General features: G+C 46.9%; 2 protein-coding genes across 10 annotated transcripts in view; both read left to right on the top strand.

The window, feature by feature from the left end:
- Positions 1-26,403, top strand: part of LOC135901987 (lysine-specific demethylase 4A-like) — a 69,196-nt gene that overhangs the window by 29,108 nt on the left and 13,685 nt on the right. For 6 of the 9 annotated variants that reach the window (XM_065431883.1, XM_065431886.1, XM_065431881.1 and 3 more), the window contains 9 exons: positions 2,728-2,896; positions 5,274-5,521; positions 6,645-6,843; positions 8,115-8,191; positions 8,652-8,816; positions 14,262-14,519; positions 16,417-16,590; positions 17,692-17,811; positions 18,632-18,720. In XM_065431883.1, the coding sequence (XP_065287955.1) occupies positions 2,728-2,896; positions 5,274-5,521; positions 6,645-6,843; positions 8,115-8,191; positions 8,652-8,816; positions 14,262-14,519; positions 16,417-16,590; positions 17,692-17,811; positions 18,632-18,720 (1,499 nt within the window). Of the gene's footprint in view, positions 1-2,727; positions 2,897-5,273; positions 5,522-6,644; positions 6,844-8,114; positions 8,192-8,651; positions 8,817-14,261; positions 14,520-16,416; positions 16,591-17,691; positions 17,812-18,631; positions 18,725-26,403 lie in introns of all 9 variants that reach the window. The other 3 variants (XR_010564346.1, XM_065431887.2, XM_065431882.1) reach the window with 2 other exon arrangements.
- Positions 18,734-26,388, top strand: LOC139049762 (uncharacterized). The gene has a single exon (XM_070525570.1). The coding sequence runs from the start codon at positions 20,802-20,804 to the stop codon at positions 22,881-22,883; it is 2,082 nt and encodes a 693-aa protein (XP_070381671.1). The 5' UTR covers positions 18,734-20,801; the 3' UTR covers positions 22,884-26,388.

Below are 26,403 nucleotides of genomic sequence, written 5' to 3'. Positions count from 1 at the left end.
ATCAGTCTGTTATCATGAGATTACTGTAAATAGATTTTTGGAAAGAATACTTCGTCTACCTAAACTGTATTGGTGTGTCTCTCGTATATAACAGCTTTGTTGCACTCTAAGTGGTCAGCTCTCATTCTGGTCTTCATATTCAGAAGCAACTAGAAGGTGGCTCTCTTTGGCCATCCCTGGCCCTTGCACCAGTGAAACCTATATGTGATCATCAGCAACTAGAAGGGAAATTATGACATGCGTTTCCAGTTATTCCTCATAACAGAGGGACCAGTATCAGAATTTTATTGTGCCATCCTAAGCTGACTGATAGTGACTGTGACCCTGATGGCCAGGGCGTGATGACCAAAGGCCGAATTGTAGGGGTTTGCTTGTCCTTGAGCTCCCTGTCGTGGCCCTTGTCGCATGTCGCCATGCGTCAGGTTGGCCTGTTGGGTGAGCTTGGACGCGACCTCGATGCACAGAAATCGGGAAGCGGACTTTAAAAGTTTGGTCTGACCCTGGCACCAGAATTAACTAGTCATGCCCACGCTCTTGGGGCTAGCTAGCCATTTGCCTTGAAAGGGCTTGCTACAACTTTGGGGAGCAAAAGGGTAGGTCCCTTCCCTCCCTCTCCAAGAAGGAAGACTGGAACCTTTCTTTTTTTCCTGCCATATTGTAATGGCTGCGACCTCAATTTATCAGTGCAGTGGCAAATGAAAAACTGAGAAGGGGTGGTGGATTTCCTCAGGATGCGTCACCAGGTTATTAAGTAGAACACTAGATTTACAATTCTAGGAAAATACAACTGGAGATGGGAGGAATTGTCAGAAATGCTGAACTAATGCCTAACTAATGTAATGTACTAGCACATACGTTGCCAGAGTCCACTTCCAATTTCATCCAAAGCATCATCATCTCTTGCCTGCTCACTAATCCATGTTGCCATTTCTGTCTCTTTCGCACTTGCCTGTCACTGTGCTAGCACATTAGGGAGTTTTAGCTTTGTGCATATTGCCGCCAATAAAATACCAGAACCCTGGTAACAGGGATGGGGGCAGCAGTGCTGGCAGTGACATCTTGTGGTACTTTGTTCGACCACGTGTTAGAAATGGTTCTGCATTGCACGACTATTCTTGACGGAGGAGAAAAGAGCCCCTATTAACTAATGCATGTGTTGCTACTGGTGCCTTTACTCCTGCAGTTAAGCAGCACGGAGTCAGTTATTGCAACATTATTTATGGGGGTACTCTGGTTGAACTTGTCTTGAGATGGTGCTACTGACGCTGCTGCTTGTGTCTCCATCTCTTGTGTTCTACAAATAAGAATACATGTAAAGCTCTCGTCTTGTTACTTGTGTTGTGCTAGGTGTCCCACACCTTCAGGATCGGAGATGCTATTCTGGAAACTTTCATATTTTGTCATATCTCACTGTAGTGATGTTGAAGAACCAAAACACTGCCAAAAGTGCGAATCAAGACTCTTCATTGGCCGATCTTGTGGCCAGGAAGACTGGCAACACTCACATTGCAATGATAGCAGTGAGCACAGTGGTCGATCATTGAATCTGAACTTCCGGGTCAAGTTTGCCTGCAATTGATGCTTGTCTTGCCACACATTTCAGAGGAACCACTGGTACATTCGAGACTGTGCAACACTATTCTAGCTGCGCGTGCAGTCTGATAAGTCAAATTGCTTTCAATATAGAGTTGGCGACAACATTCAAGAAAAATATGGAGCATCTCGCATGACAGTAAATTGACACTGGTGAAAATATGGAAAAATGCCAGCAGTAGAAAGTAAAACAATGCGTGCTTGACAATATTAGCTGTTTCCTTTTTGAGCCAGTCAAAAAGGGCATAGTTGCTCCCAGTGAGTCGGAGATGTCGTATGGTGGAATTCGACCATGTCCAGAATATAGCACTCTTGAAGGAAGAGAGGAAGACTAGGAGCAAGCATCACGTGACAGTTTTTGAGTCTAGTCGTAAATAAAAAAGACGGAATCGTGGGAAAAGTGCCCAAGTGCATTATGGAAAGTGTTTCCAAACACACTGCGACTATATTGGGTTCATCGCCTGCTTGTGTGCTGTGCCATTCAGCCCCAGAGCTAGTGTTGTCATTGCAATGGCAACAATGTCTCCAAATATAGGGGCTAATACAGTTAAACCTCATTATAACGAAATTTTCAACATAGCAAAGTATTTCATTTTTTACAACTTCGTGTCCACGCTTTCACCACGGCTTTGGCGGCATGACAAATTGTTACATCAGAGTCCAGTCATAACAACACCATTCTAATATAAAAAAAGTTCCACTGCCTCTACGAAGGAATACTGAGACAATAAATGTAAACTTTCATGGACACAAATGCTTAAATGGTTAAATTACAAACGGCTGCTTAGGAATGCACCTTTCAAGTCGCATGCCACATGACCAAGAGTGGCATACCTCAGGACATACCTCGATTCCCACAAACTCCACCGACCAGCAACACTCAAACCTCTCACAAACTAAGTTGTGTACTGTATGCTGCTGCCAGGATTCAACGTGTGAGTGCACATTTTCCATGATTCCTTGAGTGTAAGTAGGTAGAGAACGGCATCGAGGAGATGGCGTTGCGAAGGCTGGATGCCTGTCATACTCCATCCTAGTTCTTCCTTTCTTCCACGATGACCCCCTTCTGGTGACAAACATTGAAAGACCTGGTGTGGCTCGCGGGCCCTCCCGTCTTTTTCCCCCCAACTCCAGGTGGCCCATGAGGCAGAGGAGGAGGAAGTGACACCCACCCCTGGCATGCCGCGCAAGCTGTGCCTGAGCACAGCTGTACGACGCCAGCCCCTGCATCCAGCGCCCAAAAAGGCCAAGGTGCACCATCCCACTGTCATCAGGGGCCAGGGTGAGGACAGCAGCGACGAGGGTGAGTGACAGTGGGCAAGTGCATGACATGCTAGAAATATGGAACATGCCACCTGTGGTATGGTGGCTCTGTGGCTGGGGTGTTCTTGTTGCTTAGCACGAGGTTGCAAGTTCAATTCTCAACCATGGTTGCTGCCCGAGTTAAGATTCCAAAACTGGAACACATTCTTCTTAAAACTGCAAAGTTTGCTTTCACAGACTGCCAAAATGGGTCTCTAACTTCCTGCTAAGTCCACTAGGTAGCAACTTGCACTTGGTTCTAATGTGCGGTAAGGCCGAGATTGACATGCACATTAGGATTGACTATGAAAGTGTGGCTCTGCCTAGCCACACTTTATTCTCACTGGCATTGAAACTTCTGGACATTGTGGTTGAGCTTGGTCAGTACCTCTATTCATGCCACTACAATTCAAAGATGATCATGCCTGTTGTCAACTTTGTCATCTTGTACTGTGGTGTTCAGGAGCAAGTATGTAGTTGTAAAGAAAGTAGATGAGCTGGGAGCTGTTTTTTGCCAAGTGCTCATAATAAACTTACTTTTCTGCCCTTAGTTGATAGGCTGGTGATGGCAGTAGCTGGGGCGTGATGACCAAAAAGGCCGAATTGTAGAGGCTTGCTTGTCCTTGAGCTCCCTGCCTCGTGCTCGTTGCATTTCATCGTGCAGCGTGTGGACCTGTTGGGTGAGCTTGGACGCAGTCTCGATGCACAGAAATCGGGAAGCGGACTTTTCAAAAGTTTTGTCTGACTCTGGCTACTGGTGCAATCATGCCTAAACTTTGGGCTAAATGGTTAATTAGCTGTAAGGGATAATTAATTAACTTCCTCTCTGTTACCCAAGTGGGTAGTGGAGGTAAATTGTTACTTCTAAATCTGTACGATTTCTATTTCTGTGCCCCATTGTAGCGTCTCCATTTGTCTTGAATAAAAGTTGCTTCATGTCGCAGAGGTGAGATTGGGTGACCACTGAGTGTACTGGAATAGATAGGGGAAAGAGCTTGAACATGGACTTTTCAACAAAGACTACGTACTCAGAACGACAATTTCATTACTTTGTGTCCAGCCTGCAGCGACTACATTGTGATGAGTGCAGGACACAAACACAATTGTGCAGCTATATTTAATTGCTCATTAGTGAACCTGAAGTTGTTAAATCCAAAAAGCCCAGGTGCCATTTCATGTCAAGCAAAATTAGAACAATTTGTCGCTCTATATCTGGCCATAGCGAGCACATTTGCACTAAAAAACAGTGGAACTTTTTTTAAATAAAGCCAATAAGTACAGTCGCCGGCTGATCTTTTTTTACTCCGAAATTCGAACTTGATGGATATTCTGGACTTCACAAATGCACCGTCAGGTTTCTCATAGAGATAATGCACTTTCACAACCGTTCTGTCAGACGAATTTATGCCCTAAAGTTAAATTTTCTGGACTGAATCGCTCGTTCTGAGCCACGCTACCCGATCTTGCCGGCCGCCATGTTGGTTTTTACGCTGGCTTGGCCAGGCTTGACATCCAATGGCCCGCTCTATACCCCCCAAGATTGGGAGGTGCACGCCATCCCCCAGTCTCTGAGGCCATGTCCGCTCTTCCTTGGCTGACAAAACGCTCCAGAGTACGCCACTTTACTTTTTTTATTGTTGTTTCTTCTCCTCTCCCCCCCCCTCTTCCACCACTGCTATTGTCATAATCACTTCGTGTGGTAGTTTCGTTCACCATTCTGCGTGTGGTGTGTCCACAGAGCAAGTGCGTCTCGCGGACGTCGCATCTTTGAGTGTTCGTGCGGCTTGGATTTGGGTGCTCGGTGCCACCTCATGTGCCTTCGCGAGAGCCAAGTGGCGCGAAGAAACGGCTTGTTTCTTCAATCTCGTTGGCGGAGATCGCCAAAGCAGCAACTGACTGTATTTGGTGACGATGTCAGTCTTGCGCAAATCCAAGCAAAATTGATCGCCTCCAAGCGTAGTATGAGGCAGGGCATTATTAGAGATTTTTTCAAGCAGCTAGCTCTAAGCCTAATAAATTTTATTTTTTTTGACTGAACAAATTTTTCAGACTATTTTCCCCATCCCATAAGATCAGGGAAATCGGTCAGTGACTTTACAGTAACAAATTAGAAATTAGTTTTCTACCCTGTTTTTTGAACAGAGAGTTCAGAACTTCAGAATGTCAAAAACACTACTATGTCCTTGCGTTATGTTTCTTATGCTCAAATCAACATTTTTGGGGTATCAGACTCTGTGTAACGAAAAATGATATGTTAGGCTCTGCGGGGTTAAAGTAATCTGAAGCATTCCAGGACTGCGTCTCTCATAGCCCGTGCGCTGCTTTTGGGACATTGGAACGCCGAAATTTGATTGTGGAATTCCTTGCTTATCTGCCAGGGTGGTCGTCGGGAGGGGACACCTCCGTGTCGAAGGCCAACAGCAGTACCGCCACATCCCCGGCGGCCACTACAGGTGGCAACGGCAGTGGCAGTCTCGGGGCGAGGGAGCCCGGTAGCTGGGCAGCGCCGTACATGGACCTGTGGAACTTCCGACCGGCCAGCCTGTATGCCGAGCGCCAGCTCAACCGACACTCCTCCACCCTCGAGCCGCACTGCGCCCTCTGCCTGCTCTTCCGGCCACTCCAGGTGGGTAGACACGCGCTGGGTCAGCAGCAGCAGCGGCATGGGCCACGGGTGCCCAGCTTGTTTTTAAAAGCACACTAAAAGGAGAGGCGACAAGTCAGTTGACGCTGATAAAGCCATAGATAAAAGCACTACTTTCGTAAATTTCATGTTAATTGGTTGATATTGGAAAAGAAAATTAAGGTGAAAGTTGCACTGAAAGCCCGGCACCAGTAAGTCGGTGTGGCATCCCAGGTTTCAAGGTGCTTTTTTGTACTTGAACTATTGTGGCTCTAGAAGGTTTTAAAGCTGGCTAAGTTCAATCTTTTGCTTCTTCAGAATACAGTGAAGTCCATCTTTACCAATAGAAGGTTGGCTGTACCCAAAGAGAGGGCCTCAACATTCATGATGTCACAGCCAGGTGGACTTCTGTTTTTGCTTCTTTCCTGGTTTACCAAGCCTTCTCTCTGGGTAAAAGTGGCTTTGTTGGTATTGCAAAAGGGTAATTTAGTAAAACATCTAAAATGATATTTCTCTTTGGCGTGAGTCTCCATGCTGTTGTACATGTGACCAGATGTACTAATCTTTAGTGGTAGGCATGTGTCCAATACATAAAATTAACCATACACTAGCATGCCTACTCTGGAACTTTTATGCAGCACCTGTGATGGGGTGAAGGCGAGCTCATGTACAAATACTTTCTTTGTGCGAATTTCAGAATGAGCTTTCTCCAGGTCGCCTAAAAGAATATGAATGCTTCTCTGTAGACCAAAAGCTCGGTGGAGGCATATAATGTAAAAAAGAAAGGGCGCATTTGTATCAGCGACATATCTCTGTGCAGCAGTGAACGCCGATTCATCAATTGTTGGTATAGTAAGCATGCATATTGACAATTTCATTTTGCCCATGCATGCACAAAACATATTTGTGCTTGCTGGCATGGTCATTATGAAAAGTGAACTTGCCTGCTCGAAATTGACTTTGTTGCAAGGGACATTCCTTCCTTTCCTGGCCTTACCTCATTCCATTTCACAACCTTTTAAACCCTAATAAATAAAGCTTGCTGCAGGTTAACCAGTGTGGTTTGCCATTAATTAATGTGTAGAAACTAATAGCGATCTGGCGATGCGTTTCGCCTGCTGTGCAGTATTCACGTGAGGAAATGCCCCGAGAGCAGCCCACAGTGCCGGAGTCGAGTGCCGTGTGGATGCCTGCCGTGTGCTTCGTCAATGGTGGCCTGGACGTGGTGCGTAGCGCCGAAGTGGGCATGCCGGAGATTCCCGACACAGACGTCAAGTCGAGCGAGCTGCTCGTTTGCTCCTCTTGCTCTGTCTGCGTCCACAAACGTGAGTCACACATATTGTTTTGAAGCCAAAGTCCTTGAATGTTTTGTACATTTCTGTTCTTCTCTTGGGGTCAGTTTGCCGAGTTTGAATGTGAAAAGACTGTGGGGCAAAAGACTATAAATGCTTTCTGATAGATTGCAAGCATGCACAGTCAAGTAACATTTTACCCTCCGACAAACTCTGCACGACAAACACTGGACGTGACAAAAAGCACGGCAGAGTGGAAACCTTGCTGGTGTGTATGGGACCTCGAAGTGCCATTTGTTATAGGAGTATTTGTGAGGGCAGTGTCACAAGAAAATAAGGAACTCGCAACTAGAGGCTTTTTCTTTCTCGTGGCTTTCGCATCGCAAAAAATGCCCCCAAAAAGGGTTATTTTGAAAAACACATTTTCACTTTCTAAAGGAATCTATTTTTGTATCTGATTCTGAAATATCACTGTAAACTGGTAGAAATGCTCTAAAAAAATTTGTTTCAACAGACAAGGGGGCAAAAAATGTCATGGAAATAGAGAAAGAACAGCGTTTTTCAAGTCACAATATCTCCGGAACGACGTAACCGAACGTTGCCATCTTGGTCTTCTCGGAAAGCGTATTTCTCCGTCTTCAACCGCTTCAGCTATCTCCTCCATAGAGAAACAAGCTCACAATAGGAAAATAATTGAAGGTCGTGCCAGAGTCTGCAATTGGCTGCGCCTGCCACGTGACTCCAGCGTGGTTTGCTTTTGGTCTGGCACTCGCGTCTTCTGCGCGGCTCTTTGCACCTCGCAGGTCTGGACAGTCTCCACTCGTCGTAATCTCGGCATGTCAAAACGGTCGCTACATGTACATCTTGCGCGCAATCCTCGGACATGCTGCTAAGCCTTTCAGCACTCGGTGTTTCGGAATTGGCGAACCAAGCACATTGCGCACACAATCCTCGGACCCGTGCCAAAGCATTTCACGCATATGCATCTCTGAATCGGTGACCAAGCGCATCGCACACAGACTTTCAGACCATCGCCTAAGCTTTTCGTGCATCGGCACCTCCGATTGCGTGACTAAGTACATCGAGCATCTACTCCTCAAGCCCGCGACTAGGCTTTCCGTGCATTGCCATCTCGAACTGCGCGACTAAGTGCATTGTGCGTCGACTCCTCGTACTGTGGCGAAGAGCATGAAATGTGAATTGTTAAAAAATATGACTCTTGCTTGGGATATTGCATGCATTCAGGGATGTAGAACGTTAGTTTTATTGCGTAAAGGAATTTGCCTTGTTGTTACTTTTTCCAGACTGTTACGGTGTCACTATGCCTGTCATCAAGGAGACTTGGAAGTGCGACCGGTGTGCGATTCAACCTGTCAGCGTGGTAAGTTGCGACCTGGCTTGCACAGTTCATTATAAAATGACCTTTTGCAAGCATTAAGTATGCTTTTGCATTTTGAGCATTTCTCCCGAGTTTCTACAGTGGTGGTGTACTACCATAATCATCTACGATGTTCAGTTTTGTTCGTCAGTGCTGCCACGAATAGCCTGCACTATGGGCAGCTAGCACCAACACTTGCTGTGCCAGCCACAGCGCCCTCATTCATAGCTTAGTGAGTGGAGGTAACAGCTCGGTTATCAAGGTCCGGTGTAACGAGAGTCGGCTGTACCTTTATGGGTTTGAGCCGGGGCACGCCTTATAAGGATATGCTTGTTAGGTTGAGTTAATGAGTGTTATACTAAATGTAGTGTCATTAGAACGTACCATAAAAAAATAGAGCCCCTAGCTAGGGTATTATGAAGCACCCTGTGCACATAACCACACGCTGTTCTGTCTTCTGCAGGAGTGTTGCCTGTGCTCGCTGCGCGGGGGTGCCCTGAAGCAGACGACGCATGGTCGCTGGGTGCACCTGCTGTGCGCCCTGTTGGTGCCTGAGGTGCACCTGGTGGACCCGCCCACCCGTTCACCTGTGGACGTGCTCAGAGTCACACCGCAGAGGGCCCGTCTGGTGAGTCTGAACTCTTTGGCAAGTGTGTGTGTGTGTGGTGTCCGTCACTGTCTGCACTGTTGTTGCCACTGGAGAGAGTCCACTCGGTTTGTCCTGAACTTTGCGAACTAGTTAGCACTCGCTCAGTGCTAACTGCTCCCGTATCGCCTGCATGAATTTTGGGGCTGTACTCTCAGACTAAGTTTCAGGGATAGTTTATCTTTCCTGAGATTGCGCACAACAATTGCACCGTACGCATTGGCGTCTATGAGCGACAGCATACTTGGCCAAGTGACAAGTGCAATTTCTGAGCTTACTGCCAGGAACACTGTCAGTACAAATTGATGCATTAGTGCTAGTTGCACAAAATCTTTCATAATCTTGCAAAAGTATCCCCAAAAGTGATAGTCGGAGAATTCAGCCCCTGCACTACCTCTCCATTGAGTGGTGAGAATGCTGAGACTTCCTCCTTCACTGTGGAAAATGGCAATGTGCAGATGCCACCATGTTGAACTAGGGAAATGAATGGCGAAGTACAACACTGTAGTTATGGTGATGACGCCAGGGTCAGCATTTCGAGACCAACTTTAATATCAAAATTAGGGGTGTGCAAATGTCAAAGTTATCAAATAAAAATTGAAATCATATACATTAATACCTGATTAACTCGAAGTAGAAATATGAAAAAATTTCAAGATAAGCCACATTGCGGAAATTGCAGCAAAAAGTCCAGTTCTTTCTAAAAAATTCACCGCTACTGACCAGCTTTTCAACAAGAGATTCAAAAGTGGCTCTTCGTAAAGGTTTCAAATACAAAAAAAAAAAAACATACTAGAGATATCAACCAGCCTCGTTTTGCGGCACTACCATTTTGTTCAGTGCAGAAAAACTGCGTAAGGCTGGTCTGCTTTACGATAGCACTTGGACTTAGGAAGGCATCCTCGAGCAGCTTTACACACCACATCAGCCGATTGTTCCAGCCGCAGCATTCAACTTTATTCCACAGCAAGCGAAGCATGTTCCTTGTTTCGGCTGATGTTAGCACCTCTCAAAGTCCTTCGTCATCGTCTTAAGGGGGGACGCGGGTCTTGAAATCGCGAAAAATGGTCAAAAATGGCAATTTTCAAAAATTGCGTTTTTGAAGTCCTTAATGTCCCAACTATGCCTCTACAAAATATTATGGCGCAATTCCTACTCGAAGTATAAAATAAACGGTAATTTATAAACGTCGGTGAGCCGAAATTGAACGCCAAGCGCGAAGATTTGCCTCATTTTCAAGCTGCCGTAGCTCCGCGCGACGCGTACCGATCGGCGCCATCTTGGTCTCGTTTGAAAGCTGGTTTCCCGCTCTCCATTCTGGCGCCCCTCGGCACGCTGTAGACCCTCGTGCAGCGGAGGGATTGGCACCCGTTCTCAAGCGGGAAATCGTCGCGAGACAGCCGCTGATTGGGTGAACCGGGCGCCTCCTCGAGGCGCAGCCCTCTGATTGGCCGTGACGTATGCTTCGCCTTCCGCGGCCGCGTTGTCCGACTCCTTCACGTCGTCTGCTTTCGCCTGGACGCACGTCATTTTTCGAGCTCCTCTTTGTTTCCTAGTATTTTTCGTTCTGCCTTTTTCTTTATCGTTCTTCTAGATATTTTGGCTATTGGGTCGCTTCTTTTAACCACGAATTTCTTGCTTTTGCGTGCCTGGTGGCTTTGTTCCGCGTGTCACGATGGCGCGAGACGCGCGTTTGAAAGCAAGCACGCGAAAAGCAGTCGGCAAAAAGAGACGCGCATGGAATAAGAACAGCGCTACATCGTCGAGAACTACAGCTTCGGTGATGCCGCAAGCTGCTGTGCCCTTGGTGGATGCGGCAGGACTGGGCTCGCCAACAACAGCTTCGCCGGTGGACGCGGCTGAACAAACCCCGTCGACGCTAGCTTCGCCTGTGGACGCGGCTGGACAGTGCCGATCAGTGTCAACTTCGTTACCGCAAGTCTGTGCAGTGCCGGTGGATGCGCCTGGACTAAGCCCGTCGAAAATGCCAACTTTTGAGACGCTGCAAGTCGCTTCGGATTCCGTGTCGTCGGAAGCGGCCGAGCCGGCTGACCTAAGCCTAACGTTGACTTCGGCGTTTCCGCACGCCGCTTCGGTGCCGACGGACGCGGCTGAACCGAGCTCGCGTGCTCAACGCTTCGACACGGTGTTTTTCACGGAGGCGGAGTGCGCGGGGCGCGAAAATTACGCAGACAACGTTAAAACTTCATTGGCGAAGCAGTCCGCGACTTCCCGCAAGTTCGAGCTAATGAACGTCGGCACAGCAAGTGAAGATGACGATCGCGGCACAGAGTACATCATCGTTGATCTCTCAGTGCTAAAGAAGATGTTTGTGTCCACAAGCTGCAGCAAGTGTGGGATGACCACTCTCCAACTCGCAAAGTGCAGTGAGAGAGAATACGGCCTAGCAGTGAAGTTGGAGCTCACATGCTCAAATTGCGATTTCGCCGAGCGGCACTTCTCGTCGCCACGAGTGCCCGGGAAATCCAACATCACGCCCTTTGAAGTCAATTTGCGGGCAATGAAGGGAATTCAAAGTATAGGCAAGGGAGCGACTGCCCTAGCAGATTTTTGTGCCACCATGAACCTCTCTCACCGAGGACTTCACCACAAGACTTTCAGGGGGCATATGGACACCATGGTGAAAGCTTGCCAGGCAGTAGCTACTGCTACAGAAGCAGCAAGCGTCAAAGTGGTGAAGGACATGTACAAGAACTTCCCTGAATCCACCAGGAAATGTAGATGTCATATTTGATGGCACATGGAAAACACGTGGTCACAATTCAAATATTGCAGTAGGCTGCATCATAGAGCTATACACTGGCCTAGTACTGGACCATGTTGTGCTCTCGAGGTACTGTCGTGGGTGCCAAGGGGCACCTGATCCCAGTGATGATGGGTACGGTGACTGGGCTATGAACCACAAGTGCATGAAAAACATCGACTGCAATGCCGGCCGGATGGAGACTGAAGCAGCTATCATTTTGTTCAACAGGTCTCTGGAAAAAAATGGGTTGCGGTACACAACTATACTTTCTGATGGTGATAGCCGCACCTTTCATGCATTGACCTCAGGAGAAGTGTATGGATATATATCCATTGAAAAGAAAGACTGCTTGAACCATGTCCACAAGCGGATGGGGACGGCTCTTCGCAACTTGGTGGAGAAGAAGAAGGCACAAGGAGAATCTCTTGGCGGAAAGGGCAACCTCACCCAAGATAAGATAAAGAAAATTACAAACTACTATGGGTATGCCTTGCGGAGCCACAGCCACGACGTTGCAGGCATGAAAAAGGCAGTGCATGCCACGCTGTTGCACATGACCTCGACAGATGAAGCCCCAGACCACAGTTGCTGTCCTCAAGGGGTTGATTCGTGGTGTGCCTTCAATCGTGCTTTGGCGAACCAAGTGGAGCCGTCACCACACAAAAACCCTCTGCCAGGCCACGTTCGCACTGCTCTTGAGCCAATCTTTGCAAGGCTGGGCGACGAGGCCCTCTTGGAGCGCTGCAAAGATGGCATGACACAGAACGCCATTGAGTGCCTACACTCTGTCATTTGGAGCCAAAGCTCCAAGAACACGCATGACTCTTTGCTGGCTGTTGAAAGAGCTGTTGCAGAAGCAGTTTCTCGCTTCAACCAAGGAATGGCAGCAACCAGCAGAGCTGTTGCAGCACAGCTTGGTTACAGTCCTGGGAGCTGCCTCATTCGTAGGAGCCTTGAGAAAGATAAGCAGAGGCTGTGCAGGTCTGATAAAAGTCACACCAACGCTGAAAAGGTGAAGAAGAGGATGGCCAAGAAACACAAGCCTGACAGAACCCAGGACTACTGCCCAGGACTTTTGTGAATGTGTGGCAGATTCATAGAAAATAGCAGGTGACTTTTTGAGCTTTTTTTTGTCAAAGGCCAACGCAATACAGAAGTTTTCACAATCTTTACATGAACAGATTTCTGTGAGTTTGGTGTTATTGTGTTCAGTAATGACTGGGCTGCATGCTAAAGCATTAAATTTTTCCATGTGATAGGTAAACAAAAGTGGCAGAGTAAGCAAAACTTTGAATGCAATTTTCTCAGCTTTGCTTTTTCGATCAAATGCCTTTGCCTTACGGAACTTTTCATAATGTTTGCATCAACTGATTTTATTGAATTAGGTATCATTTTTTTCAGTGAAACCTCAGCTGCATCCTAAAGCTTTCCATTTTTCATTAAACCAAATAGACTAGCAATTAGGTCAGGTGTAAGCTAATTACTCCTGCATTGTTTTTTTCTTCCTACTTTGATATTCATTCATGACCTATATGATGACTTTTAAAAAATTTCTTTAGCTTTAGGATGTGCAGTAGGTCCTTGGAAATGACAGCTATTCTTTAAAACTAGTTTTTTTAATTAAGAAATTACCATAATGGCCCGTAACAAAAGACCTATGTGGGATAAGTTATTTTGCGATATCTTCATTTCTAAATGGGATATATCAAATCTGAATATATATTTGGAATCAGCATTGAAAGATATATCTGCATGCGAATTTTCAGGAAGATACGTTAAGAAATAAAAAAAAAGTTTTCAAGACCCTCATCCCCCCTTAATTGTCCCCTCCGTTTGTAACCATCCCAACGATTTCGGTGCCAGTGAATTCACCGGTCACCAGCACATCCTGCTTGCATAGCGCGTACTTGCAAACGCTCACATTGTTATTCTTGGCACCATTACTGGTAAGTTTGATCACTTCTTGGCGGAGTTCCTCGCAATCAATGAACTCTTCTGTCTCTGCCTGTGGCAAACTGGTGGCACGAGCAGTTGACGATAGCTGCTGAATGAACTTGCTGCCAGGTGCTGCATAAAAGATGGACTGCTCCCAGCAAGTCAACTTCATATCCTTTACCCTTTTCCTACGATAATAAAATTTGCTGAAGTAGGCTTTTTCTGTAGAACTTGCGGTCATTGTAAATCACACCTTGGTCCATCGGTTGCAGCGCAGATGTCATGTTGGCCGGCAGGAACTCTAACCGCCTCCAAGTTAGATATTTTGCTGTGACCTGGGCAATTGTCCACAATGACTAGCACTTTCGTACTCTTATTTGCCACCTTGCTATCAGTAACGCTAGTGTACTCTTCGAAAAGAGTTGCCGTCATTCACACTGCTTTGTTAGCTTGATAGACGAGGCCGTTCGTTTGAAAGTTGAAAACTATTTGAAAATGCGACAGCGCAAAGAAACACGGATGGAGAAAAGACGACAAGGACGAGCGCCGTTCGTGCTTTATTGCGCTGCCGCCTTTTCAAATAGTTTTCAACTTTCATGCTTGCTAAGGGTAATTTTTGTCATGTGTGAGACATGCACCATATAGTTTTGTACAGCTTTGAAGATACTATGTGTGAGTGCTCCTTCAACTTATTACTCTCTCCCACCACATCCCTCTCCTCCCAGCGCTGCACGTACTGCCACAAGCTACGGGACCGGCTCGGCTGTCCCCTGGAGTCGGGCGCGTGCATCCAGTGCACGTCGGGCAAGTGCACGACAGCCTTCCACGTCACGTGCGCCCACGCCGCAGGTGTCTCGTTCCTCACCTCCGACTGGCCGCTGCCCATCTTCATAAAGTGCATCAAGCACAGTTCCACGCAGGGCGACACCAAGGTCAGGGAGGACACTACTCTTTCACGACTTGAGAAAGTGACACCACGGGAGGTAGCGTGTGCTGTGGTCCAGCAGTACTTGCATTCAGCATGCTAGGTTCTTTCAAAACAGTAGGCAGACGAGTTCTCTCCATCAGGGTAATTTTGCAAAGAACCTTTTAACGCATTAACCCGTTCACTCAGCGGCTACAGCATTCTCCTGCTGCTGAGCATGGAGTTAGGGGTTCCGATTCCCGGCTACACTTCAATGAAGGCAGAATGAAAAATAAAAAGGTGCTCATGCGTTGGCATGACAGGGTCCCTCATAGCTCTAGCATTGGTTTGGGACGTAAAAATTGTAACAGTTCACTTTTAGACTGCCCGTTCACGTACAGGTCCCAAAAGACTTCTGGTTCGGGAATGTGATCAAAAGATTTAGAGTGGCTAAGCAAGACCGTTGTCTCACTCGACAGCTTTGCCTGCTCAGTTGTGCCCATTTGCACGACCATCACTGGGACCAATGTTTCCCGACCTCGTGAATCGTACTTGGTACTCGTGAATCGTACTTGGTACTACTCAAGCGGCCCAACCTGACTTGTCGTCGTGCCAATTTGCCCTGATTCTCCCAACTTAAGAATTCTTCACAGGTTGCAAATCATGCCAAACCTGATAATGAAATGGCACTGCTCGCTCTCTACCGGCACGCCGTCCCTTTTATAAGAGTAGGCTGTACTCTGCATCTTAAAGGGACACTAAAAGCAAATACTAAGTCGACGTGGACTGTTTAAATGCCCTTCCAGAAACCTTGCAACAGTTGTTTCGTGCCAAGAAAAGACTTTGCTCACAAGAAAATTGCAGGTGAAGGGTTTGAATACCTTTTTCTAAATTCTAATCTGCCTCAGAACCGGGGGAGTGGTTACGTTGCATATGCCATTGCCGCCCGTTGCTGCCGTCGGTAAGTAATATGGCACCCGACAGACAGTGGTACCGAGCCAAGACAGAGCAGTGGATACGCCACTGCAGCTGCTATTCGGTCGAGTGGCATAGACTGTTCGGTCATCCCACGACATCGCATGGAAGTTGAATTGTCTGCTGCTTGTAATTTGTGAGAGTTTCGCGAGCCAGCAAGCCCAGTGCAGCACTACGCGATAACAAAATCACTGAAGCGCGAAAAGCATTGGCAATACAGAGTTGAGCGAAAACAAAACTTTTTGATAGTCTGCGGCCGTTGTCAACAGTAATTTCAATCAGTTTATTTCTAAACGTGAAATAGAACTGGACAAATAGCATTTTATTTCATCTGATAATACAATGCAAGGGTGTTTTTTGCAACGAGTGGTTGAGTACTGGTGACAGAATTCAACTGAGGAGTGCTTTCGTGATCGGGCAAGTACTTGAATGTCCCGGGGGAGTCTCTAATCATGTCCTGCATTTACCTCAATTTCTCGATTATTAAGGCTCTGTTGGCGATGATGTTGGCACCTTAGAGGTTCTCGGGCACTAATCTATCACTTTGGCATGACTTAATATTTGCCTTCAGTGTCCCTTTAATTACTGTGTACCTAAATTAATGTCAGCTTGCTACGTTCTTGTTATGCAAGACTACACTTTCAAGCATGTGCAGCTCCGTATATTCTTGCCCAAATTTGTAAGCATTAAACATTTTGAAAAATTTTCGGCTATTCAATATTTGATTAGATATTTGTCATCCTTTTTCTTGTTTTCTTGTTTTGATTTGATATTCAATTTGAAATCTGCTATTCGGTACTCACGTACACGTAAAATGTATTCAGTCAGAAATGTTAAACACAACCAACCCTCAGTGACACACAAACCAGGGAAACATCTCAGTGTATTTGTGCATTTCCACGGCACTAGTGAAAGTTTGCTGCAGCATAAAACCATTTGTGGGTAACATTTTCAGTGTCCTTGGTGTCCTTGACTTGCCACTTGCGGAATGTTCTCTGCAGCGCCCGCCGGCCGAGCCCCTGCCGGCAGTGGAGCCCGGCAGTCGTGTGGTGGCCAAACACAAGAACGGCCGCTACTACTGGGGACAGGTACGAGATTGTCGCAGCCAAGACTTCTACTCGGTAGACTTCGAAGACAACTCCTCCTGCGACAACATGCGGCCAGAGGACATAGTGGTAAGCGCACCACAAGTTTCTTGCATGCGAAGACACGGCATGTCCATATCTAAAGTTGTTTTTTAATTTCCCTGTGAGTGAACAGTAAACTCCGGTAAGTAGAATTCTTGGATGTACCAAACAATGTGGGAACGTGTGGTCGGATTTCCATAGACTCGCTGTAAAAAAAATTGGCTTAATATGAACCACTTCACATGTACTCAGTGGTTAAGGTGAACTGGAAATGAGTTGTTTATTATGACTGTTCGTTCTGTCTATTCTTTTTTTGTAAGTGGGAAATAAGCATCACTAGTTTAGTGGCTATGGTACTACGCTGTTGAGCTTGAGGTCACGTTCGATCCCTGCTGCATTTCGATAGAGGCAAAATGCAAAAACACTTTTGTGGACATTGTAGGTGGACGTTAAAGAACCCCAGATCGTCGAAATTAATCTGGAGTCCCTACTAGGCATGCCTCAGTTGGATTGTGGGTTTAACATTTGAAACACCAGACCTTTATTTTATTTTTTTTAGGAGTGAAGGGAGGGGGGTTGTATTGTTTTGTCACGGCCAAGGCATTACATAGGGCAATGCTCCAGCTGCTTGCTGCAGTGATGCTATGTACATGATTTTAAGAAGTAAATTGTAATTTGCCATCACTATACCGGCAGGAGAATCCATGCCACAGCTTTCCCTTCTTTGTGTGCCGGATATGTGCGTCATGCCCATCTGCAGTGCCACGCTCCAGCGTTTCAATATTATGTGATTGTGCCTGCCTAACATTTTCTTCAGTCTGGTTAAGCAGCTATGTTATAGTGTAAGTGTATAGTGTAGTGGCAGTAACAGAGCAGGCATAGCTGTAAGGAGTGGGCTGTACTGATCCAATAGCAGTTATGTGTAATGTTGTGAATATGAGCTGTGCTCATGCAAAACACTGCACAGGTTAAACCCGAGAACATATTCGAATGCAAGGTTGCAACTGTTCAGCACCAATAGGAGCATGGCCAGTGTTCAGTCAGGTCAATAATGCGGGCATTGTAAGTCTTACAGCTGCTTGTATTTTCATGTAGCCAGCGTTTATCTTTCTATCATTCTGTAACAGCATTGGTCCAATTGTCTTTCAGGATCGTGACTGCGTGCAGGCGGGACCACCCAACCCTGGTGACATAGTTCAAGTGAACTGGACGGACGGCAAGTTGTACAGCGCTGTCTTCAAGGGACACAGAACGATCACCTTGTACACGGTAAGGAGAGAGGATTTGGTGGTCATTCATGGGGACAGAACTGTAGACATGGCATGGTTGCACTGTGATGATGAATGTTTTCTGCGGCTGCATATCACTGCTAGAGCTCACTAAAATGCATTGAGAAAGGAGAAAAGGATGGGCAAGTTGTCACAAAGTGCAGATATCGCACTTGCAACCTTGACTCCTCGGTGCTATCAGCTTAAGCTGTGTTCTGCAAATTCATCAGTCGGGAATGTTGTCCATACGCAAGCTTTCACTATATACAAGCTCACTAAAAAAATTTTTGTACATGCGTTCACGGTAACCACCGGTTGATCGCTCACCAACCTCGTACCATGATTTCGCGCCAGATCCCCGTGTATTTATTAATGGGTACGAACAGATATCGAAGGTGAGCTTCCCGCGACAGCCTGCTGCACGAAACCCCCACTGGATAGTCTTAACCAGCGCCATCTCATCGAGAATCAGCGGCTAAAGTTGCAGTTTGGTGCAAGGTCAATGAAATGCTTTGCAGTGGCTGTACTACACTTTGAAAGCAGAGCAACCACCCACCTCGCCAACAAAAGTGAGGGCTCATCCTAGTCATATGCTTTGATTCCCAGACGCCCGTTTGCTTGGTCTTTTGCATGTGCGCCCCCTTTGATAAAACACTGTTCTGGTTGTAGTACGAAAATTCGTGCCTCCAGTGACTCGCATTGTAAGCGGTTTATGTTGTAGCAGTAGTTGAAGATAGCCGAGAGGGAGTCATCATTCCACAGTGAATGTGAAATGAGTCGATGGCGATGATTTCAAATCAATGCTTGTTCCATGTGCACAGGTGGTGTTCGAGGACGAGTCCGAGCGGATAACCAAGCGCGAGGATATCTACGCCGAGGGAGAAGAGCTCCCGAAGCGGGTCAAGTCTAGGTTGGTACGTATTTGGGACTGCGGAACGCTACCCCACCACTGAGGCCACACGCCCCCCGTCCACCGGGCCTGCAGGGTTCCCGGTGGCATTGCCCTTTTTGGTTCTATTGGTGCAGGGGGAAGCCTGTCTTGCATCCCTCTCACATCTTCTTTCAGTGGGGCTCCCCCATTGGTGGGCACCTGTTGGGTGGGAATCACTGGTGGGACTTCCTGTAGGCACAGCAATGCTGCTACTGCTCGGGGGGGGATAGCGGCTTTTGGGTGGCTGAATACTGCTTCTGCAGGCATCGCTGCTCTGACCCCAGCGTGCAAACTAATTTTGCATTGCGTTGAAAAAAAAAAAATACTTCACTTTGTTCTTTGCATTCGGCATGAGGCTCAAAGGTTTGAAAGAATGTAGGTGTGTATAGATGCAAAGAACCTCACCAGGCAACATGCTTTGATTGTAACACGTAAGAGTGATTATGGTACGTAGTAATACGGTGCGCAATTTACACATCCCAGCGACAATTAGTTTCCTACAAAAATTGAACTGTGGTGCTACAGCAGCTACAAGTATGGCAGTCGAGACACAGTGGAAATGATGGCCCTTGTCTGAACGGTGTCCTTCTGGTTGTTGAAATGGCCTTTTGACTTTGCAAGCCTTAATAATAAATAACACCACAGGAGCGTCTGAAGCCTTAAGCACAAAGGGTAAAAAAATCCAAGTGCTACCAACCGTTCCAGTTGTAGCTGAAGGATTGCAGTGTCAGAGCTCCCTCGAGTATTTTAGTAAGAAACTCAAGCTTCAGAGTAATGAAAGCGCAGCTCAAAGGGCATGCTTTGATCTACTGCAGCTGCCGGAAGCAATTGCAGGAACTGTCAGTATACCATAGCCTCTGTGTTTTAGGCATCACCGAGAAGAAGAAAAAAAAGCCGGACGCATGGAATCGGACAATTGGCAACAGTTTGCTCGGTTTTGATACCAAACTGGTTTTAGTTGAACTGCTGTTTTCACTGCTGTTGCAAGTTCATTTGATCTCAAGCAGCATTGGCAGTGTTGGCATTACCATCACCCATTTGATGGTAATATTTGCTGGAGTTAACTTGTATTCATGTAGTTGTTAGTGTGAGGGACCTTGAATGAGTTAACCCTTTGAGGGTCAGTTTTTTTCTGAAATGTAAACATGCATTGTTCATTCGTGAATAGAGATGAGCTAGCATAAGTACTTCTAATACGAATAAAAAAGTACCGTATTTACTTGCATAATGATCACACCCCTGAATTTTGTCGTCAAAATTAGATTTTTTATATTTCCCGTGTAATGATAGCACCCCGAACCTGCCACAGCAATATGTCGTGTGCCAAGTCTAGCCAATGATCGTGCTTACCATCTGTCGAAAGCTACGCGAACGACTCTTCCAAGACAAGCCAAGCGGTATGCACGCACCGAACCGTATACTTAATTCTTTGACCTCGTAAGGGTTCGATGTAGTTGTAATGTTGGTACCAAGTGCGAGGAACCATATTATGATGAAGCGTATGTGAGGTTAAGGGGGGACGCGGCTTTCGCATCGCGAGAAATGACCGAAAAACCGATTTTTCGAAAATCACATTTTCAGTTTTTATAACCCTTTCTCTACCTGATTCCAAAATATCTTCCCTGAAAACCGCTTAGAAGTGCTTTAAAAAAATTGTTGTATCAGCCACGGCGACGAGAAGTTTTGCGGAAATCGCAAAAAGACGGTGTTTTTCAAGCCACGATATCTCCGTAACGGCGCAACCGAGCGCCGCCATCTTGGTCGCAACAGAAAGAGCATTTCTTCAGCTTCAAATCTGCCGCCTTCCCGGCCTCCTCCGAGCGAAAACAAATACAGAAAAAGCAAAAGTTTCGAGGTCTCGCGGAGGCTCCTGATTGGCGGCGCGCGGCCCCGTTGGTCTCCGGAGCGGTTGCCCCTAGCAACGGCGGGCGAAGTGCCGCGCGACGTCTGCTCTTCCCGCAGCTACGTTCTCCATCGCCCGTATCACGAGCCTCCCCATAGCTTCGGTAGCGGCTCAGAAGCTCCGCGGCGTAGTTTCGCGTTGGATCTCGGCTGTGATCATGGATCGGCGACGGCACAAGAAGAAATACAAAACTTCGCATCAATTTGGCAGCCGTAAGCGCAAGTCTCCGATGCCCAAAAGTAAAGCGTCATCAACAGCTTCCAGTGCTGATTCTGCTGATGTTCAGTGCGGCGCGGACATCGTGGACACACAGCAGCAGTACCCCCAATGTACGGATGCCTCGGACCCGCAACCAAGCACCTCGCGCGCCGACGTCTCGGACCCGCGACGACGCATCTCGGGCCCCGACGACTCGGACCAGCGACGACGCATCTCGGGCGCCGACGACTCGGACCCGCGACCAAGCACTTCACGCGCTGACGACTCGGACCCGCGACCATGCACTTCACGCGCCGACGACTCGGACCCGCGACCATGCACTTCACGCGCCGACGACTCGGACCCGCGACCAAGCACCTCGCGCGTGGATGAAACGCAGTCGAGATTCGGCAGTACAATTCAGGCTCACTTGGAACCGCACTACATATCGATAGAAGCTTCTCGTGGGCGAGCCGAGACAGTGCAAGCATCACTCAGTTCTGTTTCGGCGACCGAAAGAAAAATGAAGCTCACAGGTGAGGGAGGAAGTTGTGCTGATGTGGAGCTGGCGGATGAGTTTTTGGTTGTGCAGGTCACAGCATTGAATGCTTTGTACAAAAATGCCTTGTGCCAAGAATGCTCTCAGCCAGGACTGACTGTTCATTTGGGAACAAGGCATGGATTGGCTGCACGAATGCTACTGACCTGCAATGCCTGCGGCATTGTTGCAAGTGAATGGTCATCGCCGCGAGTAGAGGGTGGTAAGGCTTTTGACGTGAATATGCGTGCAATGCAAGCAATTAAAACCACCGGCAGAGGGGCAACTGCACTGACTGACTTTTGGTCAGTAATGAACGTTTCACACAGAGGCTTGCACCATAAGACATTCCAAAGACATCTGAAATCAAAATTCAGGCCTGCTGGTGGGATGGCTGCGGCAAGTCTCTTTTCTGATGCTGTGGCAGCCGTGCGGAAAGTTTACAGTGAAATGGACCTGGCATTCACCAAAAATGTGACGGTAGTCTACGACGGCACATGGATGACACGTGGTCATGCATCCCATATTGGTGTGGGCACAATAATTGAGTTTTACACTGGTCTGGTGCTTGACTGCGTTGTGCTCTCGAACAGATGCCATGGATGCACGCTTGGGCCGAAAGAAAACGATGAAGGCTACAGTGAATGGAAAGAGAATCACGTGTGCCAAAAGAACACCGATGCAAACTCAAGCCGAACGGAGGTCGAGGCAGCGTTGATCTTGTTCAGAAGGTCACTGGAAAGGAATGACCTCCGCTACACATCTGTTGTTTGTGATGGGGATAGCCGTACCTACCAGGCCCTTTGTGAAGACAAGGCTTATGGCTTCATTACATTCAACAAAGAGGACTGTATCAATCACGTTAAAAAGAGGATGGGTACAGCCCTGCGAACACTTGTCTCAAAAAGCAGAAGAAGTAAACCGATTGGAGGGAAGGGTGGCCTGACCCAAGACCTAATCAAAAAGCTCACCGATTATTATGGCATGGCCATACGTAATAATACTGAAGTAGATGATATGCAAAGGGCCATAATTGCAACCTTTTATCATATCACTTCAACAGATAAAGACCCTCATCATGAGCTCTGCCCTCCAGGACCCCTGAGCTGGTGCAGACACCAGGCTGCAGAAGCTGAAGGTAAAGCTCCGCCAGAACACAAGTACAAATTGGCAACACATGTTTCAGCTGCGTTGCTGCCTGTGTATCAACGCCTCTCGGATCCTCAGCTGCTCAGCCGTTGCCAAGGCAAGAAGACTCAGAATGCAGCCGAGAGTCTCCACTCTGTCATTTGGTCAATTCTACCAAAAGAGCAAAATGCTTCATTGATCGCAGCGGAGACAGCTGTCAATGAGGCAGTCTGCAAGTACAATGCTGGAACGCTTCGTGCATACAGACAGTTTTGTGCCTCACTTGGCTTGAAGCCAGGAAAGCATTCCCTTCAAAGAGCTACAGAAAAGGATGCCCTACGAAAAAAAAAAAGGCGTCTAAAAAACATCAGATGAAAGGCCACATGCCCAAGAAGCCCCGCTGTGCTAAGGACACCAAGGACTACAATCCTGGTGCATTTTAGGAGAGTGGAGGCAAGGCAAAACTTTGAAGGCCTTTTTCTCAAAACTGTGTTTTTGCCTTTCTGCTCAGTTTGCGGAGCTGATTTCTTTGTTACCGTTTGGCCTATTCTGACTCTGTTTTTTTTTGTCTTGTTCCTTAGGCTACAGTGCAGGTCGTGACATTCTTGCTTTTGGGCCATGACGTTTTATAAATTTATGATGTGGCTGTTCGTTCACCCCAAAAGTGTGCTTGATACGAAGGTAACATAAAGAATGACACTCCAAAAAAATTTGTGCAGAAAAAAACAAAAGCAAGAATGTCACGACCTTCAGCGTGCATTTAGCTATGCAGTCAGTACTTAACAAGCCTTCTATCACGTTTTTTATGTTCCCCAGGCTCTTCACAAAGTTCGAGGTTGAAACATTCTGCTCAATCAAATTTAATAAAATGTTCTCAAGGTATCACTCTGAAACTTTTATGGAAGCATCAGGGAGACATTCTAAACATTTGTGCCAATTTTCATCAAAATCCATGAAGAAATAAGGAAGTTGATTTTCAAAGCCACGACCCCCCTTAATCTGTTCTTGTATTTATGTAATTGTCCATGTGAGAGATGCTAATGGGGATACATTGCACAGATTGTTTGGGTGTTTGGCTGTAGCGTAGTTGTAACATTTATATGAATATGCTCCGAGTCAAAGTAGCTTCTGCAAAAAGTCTTCGTCCCTGTATATGGTATCCCACATGCCAATTTGTTGTCATAGTGAGCTTGTACTGCGTGGAAAATTTCATGTAGATTATAGGGGTTTGCTGGCAGAGACCATAGCACCCCGGACAGGCAACATTGAACATTTTCAGTCTGAAATGATTGGCGATGACCCTGTGACCTGATACAGTAAAAGCTCATTAATTTGAACCGCAAGGGGACGCCATCTCAGTTCGAATTAAACGAAGTTCGAACTAACGAAAGCAATGAAGAAAAACAGGACACCGCGACCAGGAAGCAGCAGGGCATGGCGCCAGTTCAATTTAATGTTTGAAAAAAATCCGTAGAGCCTTGTAGGACCTCGGAGCGCCAACTTTCACATGTTTCAAAGTTAACAGCCTTCATCTCCCCTGACACCGCACGAAACACAAGGTCGTACCTTTCACGGAAGGTCGGGGTACTTTGCCAGCCGCATCCTCTTCCTTTCCCTGGCAACTTCTGCCTCTAAGGCGTCTTCAATCGCCCTCTTATTTTTTATATAAGTGGACAGCGTGCTCTTCGGTATCCCATGCTTCTTGGCGATTTCTTGTTTCGACAAGACTCCGGCGTCCACTTCCCGTAAGATGTCGCATTTATCCTTCAGTGTTTTGGCGCAGTATTTACCGCGGGCGCACACCATTCTGAAACCGCACGTCAGCACGGCGAAGCACACCACCGAGGCCTAACTTTTCAAGCGATCCGCACAACAAAGGTCGTAAGCGCGCTGAAAACCAGAAAACTCGAGGCTGCCGAAAGCGGCCGAGACCACCGCGCGAGTTCAGGACAAAGACGTTGACAAAGGCTCCTCCTATTCGTTCAATTCTCGAGCGCTAGCGGCGCTGCGATGTACTGGATTCGCTGTATTTTTTGTGCTGGTTGCGCCATCCATCGGTTAACAACTGCAGCTATACGACAAGATTCTTAGGCCTCTGAGATCGGCGGCTCAAAACCGGAAACCGCAGTTCTCGGAGGTAGAGAGAGGGCGTAGCTGTTGCCACAGCTGTCACCCCATGCCCTCCAGCCTCTGCGCCGGGTGCTGGCACCGGTTTTACCTGCTTTTTCCTTCTCTCCCCATTTTGGAGGCAACTCAGCCGCTGCAGCCTCGCGACAAGGCCTGCTCTGGCCATGTGCCAGGCGGCACGCCGCCCAGGCGCGGCGGCGCGTAGTTCGAATTAACCGTGCAGAACCAACTCACGTCCGAATTAACGGGGTTTTTTATACATGGACTTCTATGGAGCTTGGCCGGACCAAATCGTACAGTTCGAATTATCCCGAAATTCGAATTACTGAAGTTCGAATTAACGAGCTTTTACTGTATTAAGAGAGACCCCCATTTTCTCAAGCAATCCTTAACTTGAAGGTCTTCTTCTACTGCACTCAGCTCAGTACAGCGTCACTAAAGCAGTTGCTAGGCTTCTCAAGGGTTCGTGTGAAGTGGAGTGAACAAATTCCCTGAGCGGAGGAACACTCTAGAATACACCGGTCAGAATTGGAGACCCAAAATCTGACACGTGCCAAGTATAATTTGGATCAGTCGGCATAAGTGCGCACAAGCATGGTAGAGTGTCTCTACTTATTGCTCCGTAGACTTCTAGTGTGACTGGAAAGCAAGGTGTTTAGCAAGACAGTTCAAACTAGTTCGGCCTGTTTTACATCTTGTGTACCTATGCCAAAGTAATCGTTAAACGGCACGTGACAGTAAATTGTTTTGCGTCAAGCGTAATTATAATGCATTACAGCTAAAACTTTCTTTTAATATAAGTCTCACCCGACATGTTTTTACAGGCTCGCAGTGTGATCCTAATGCTGTCTTTCTTTCTTTCTTTTTTTTTATTTATTTTGTACGTACCACAGCTGGGCAAAACTGCAGTAAACTAAGGCCCTACTGGCTGTACCGTGCCGCTTGTGAAGATAGCATAGGAATGGTGGCATGGTGTCTTGAGGGTTTTCCGGTGCCTGGGGGCATGGAACACTGGCGAATCCACCAGTCCGATCCGCCACTTCGATGAGAAGCAGCCATTTCTCATGGATGTAGCCGTCAAAACCCACACAAAAGGTTGTTCACAAATCTGTTATTGAGTGGACAAATTGCACGCTGGGGAATGGCGCACAACTGCTTGCAGTCTACTTCACTCTGATAAATGTTAACGCCTTCCAAGGTGTACCTGTGTCACCTGAATGCAAACCTCACGAGTGTGATACCCAATTGGTCGTGGTGTCATGGGAAGAAAAGCAGCCTTTTAAAAAAAGCCTTTACAGGAAGTATACATGTGACGTCATGCACGCCATAACGTCCTATTCGTAGCATCTACGACTGTGCCGGCAGCATTGCCATGTTAGTACATGTCCAGCTAGTTCTGGCTAAATTTTTTTTTTTTGACGGCAATGCTACAGTTTTAGATGGTAGTGAATCTTTTGTTGATTTTGCATGAATTATTCTTAGCATGTTTTTAATCGATACATGAGAGTATATAGCTGATTCTAGTTGATTTCAAAAGTTGTCTTAGCAAAATGAAGGATACAGTGCTTGTCTGTGATAACGTAGACATCGCTGTGCGGTTTATTACCGCAGCTCTTCTAGCATATTTTATGTTGTAAAGCATGCAGCAAAACACTTTGCCATTGATGTAAACCTATGTCTTAAGCATTTCCTGTATTTGCAGCATTGCTAGACTGATACTTTACAGGCCTTAGACAGGAGTACTACTGTACTTAATCTTTCTCATTTA

The sequence above is a fragment of the Dermacentor albipictus genome, chromosome 9, assembly GCF_038994185.2.
Source record: "Dermacentor albipictus isolate Rhodes 1998 colony chromosome 9, USDA_Dalb.pri_finalv2, whole genome shotgun sequence".
Classification (NCBI taxonomy): domain Eukaryota; kingdom Metazoa; phylum Arthropoda; class Arachnida; order Ixodida; family Ixodidae; genus Dermacentor; species Dermacentor albipictus.
This window is presented reverse-complemented; position numbering and strand designations above follow the sequence as displayed.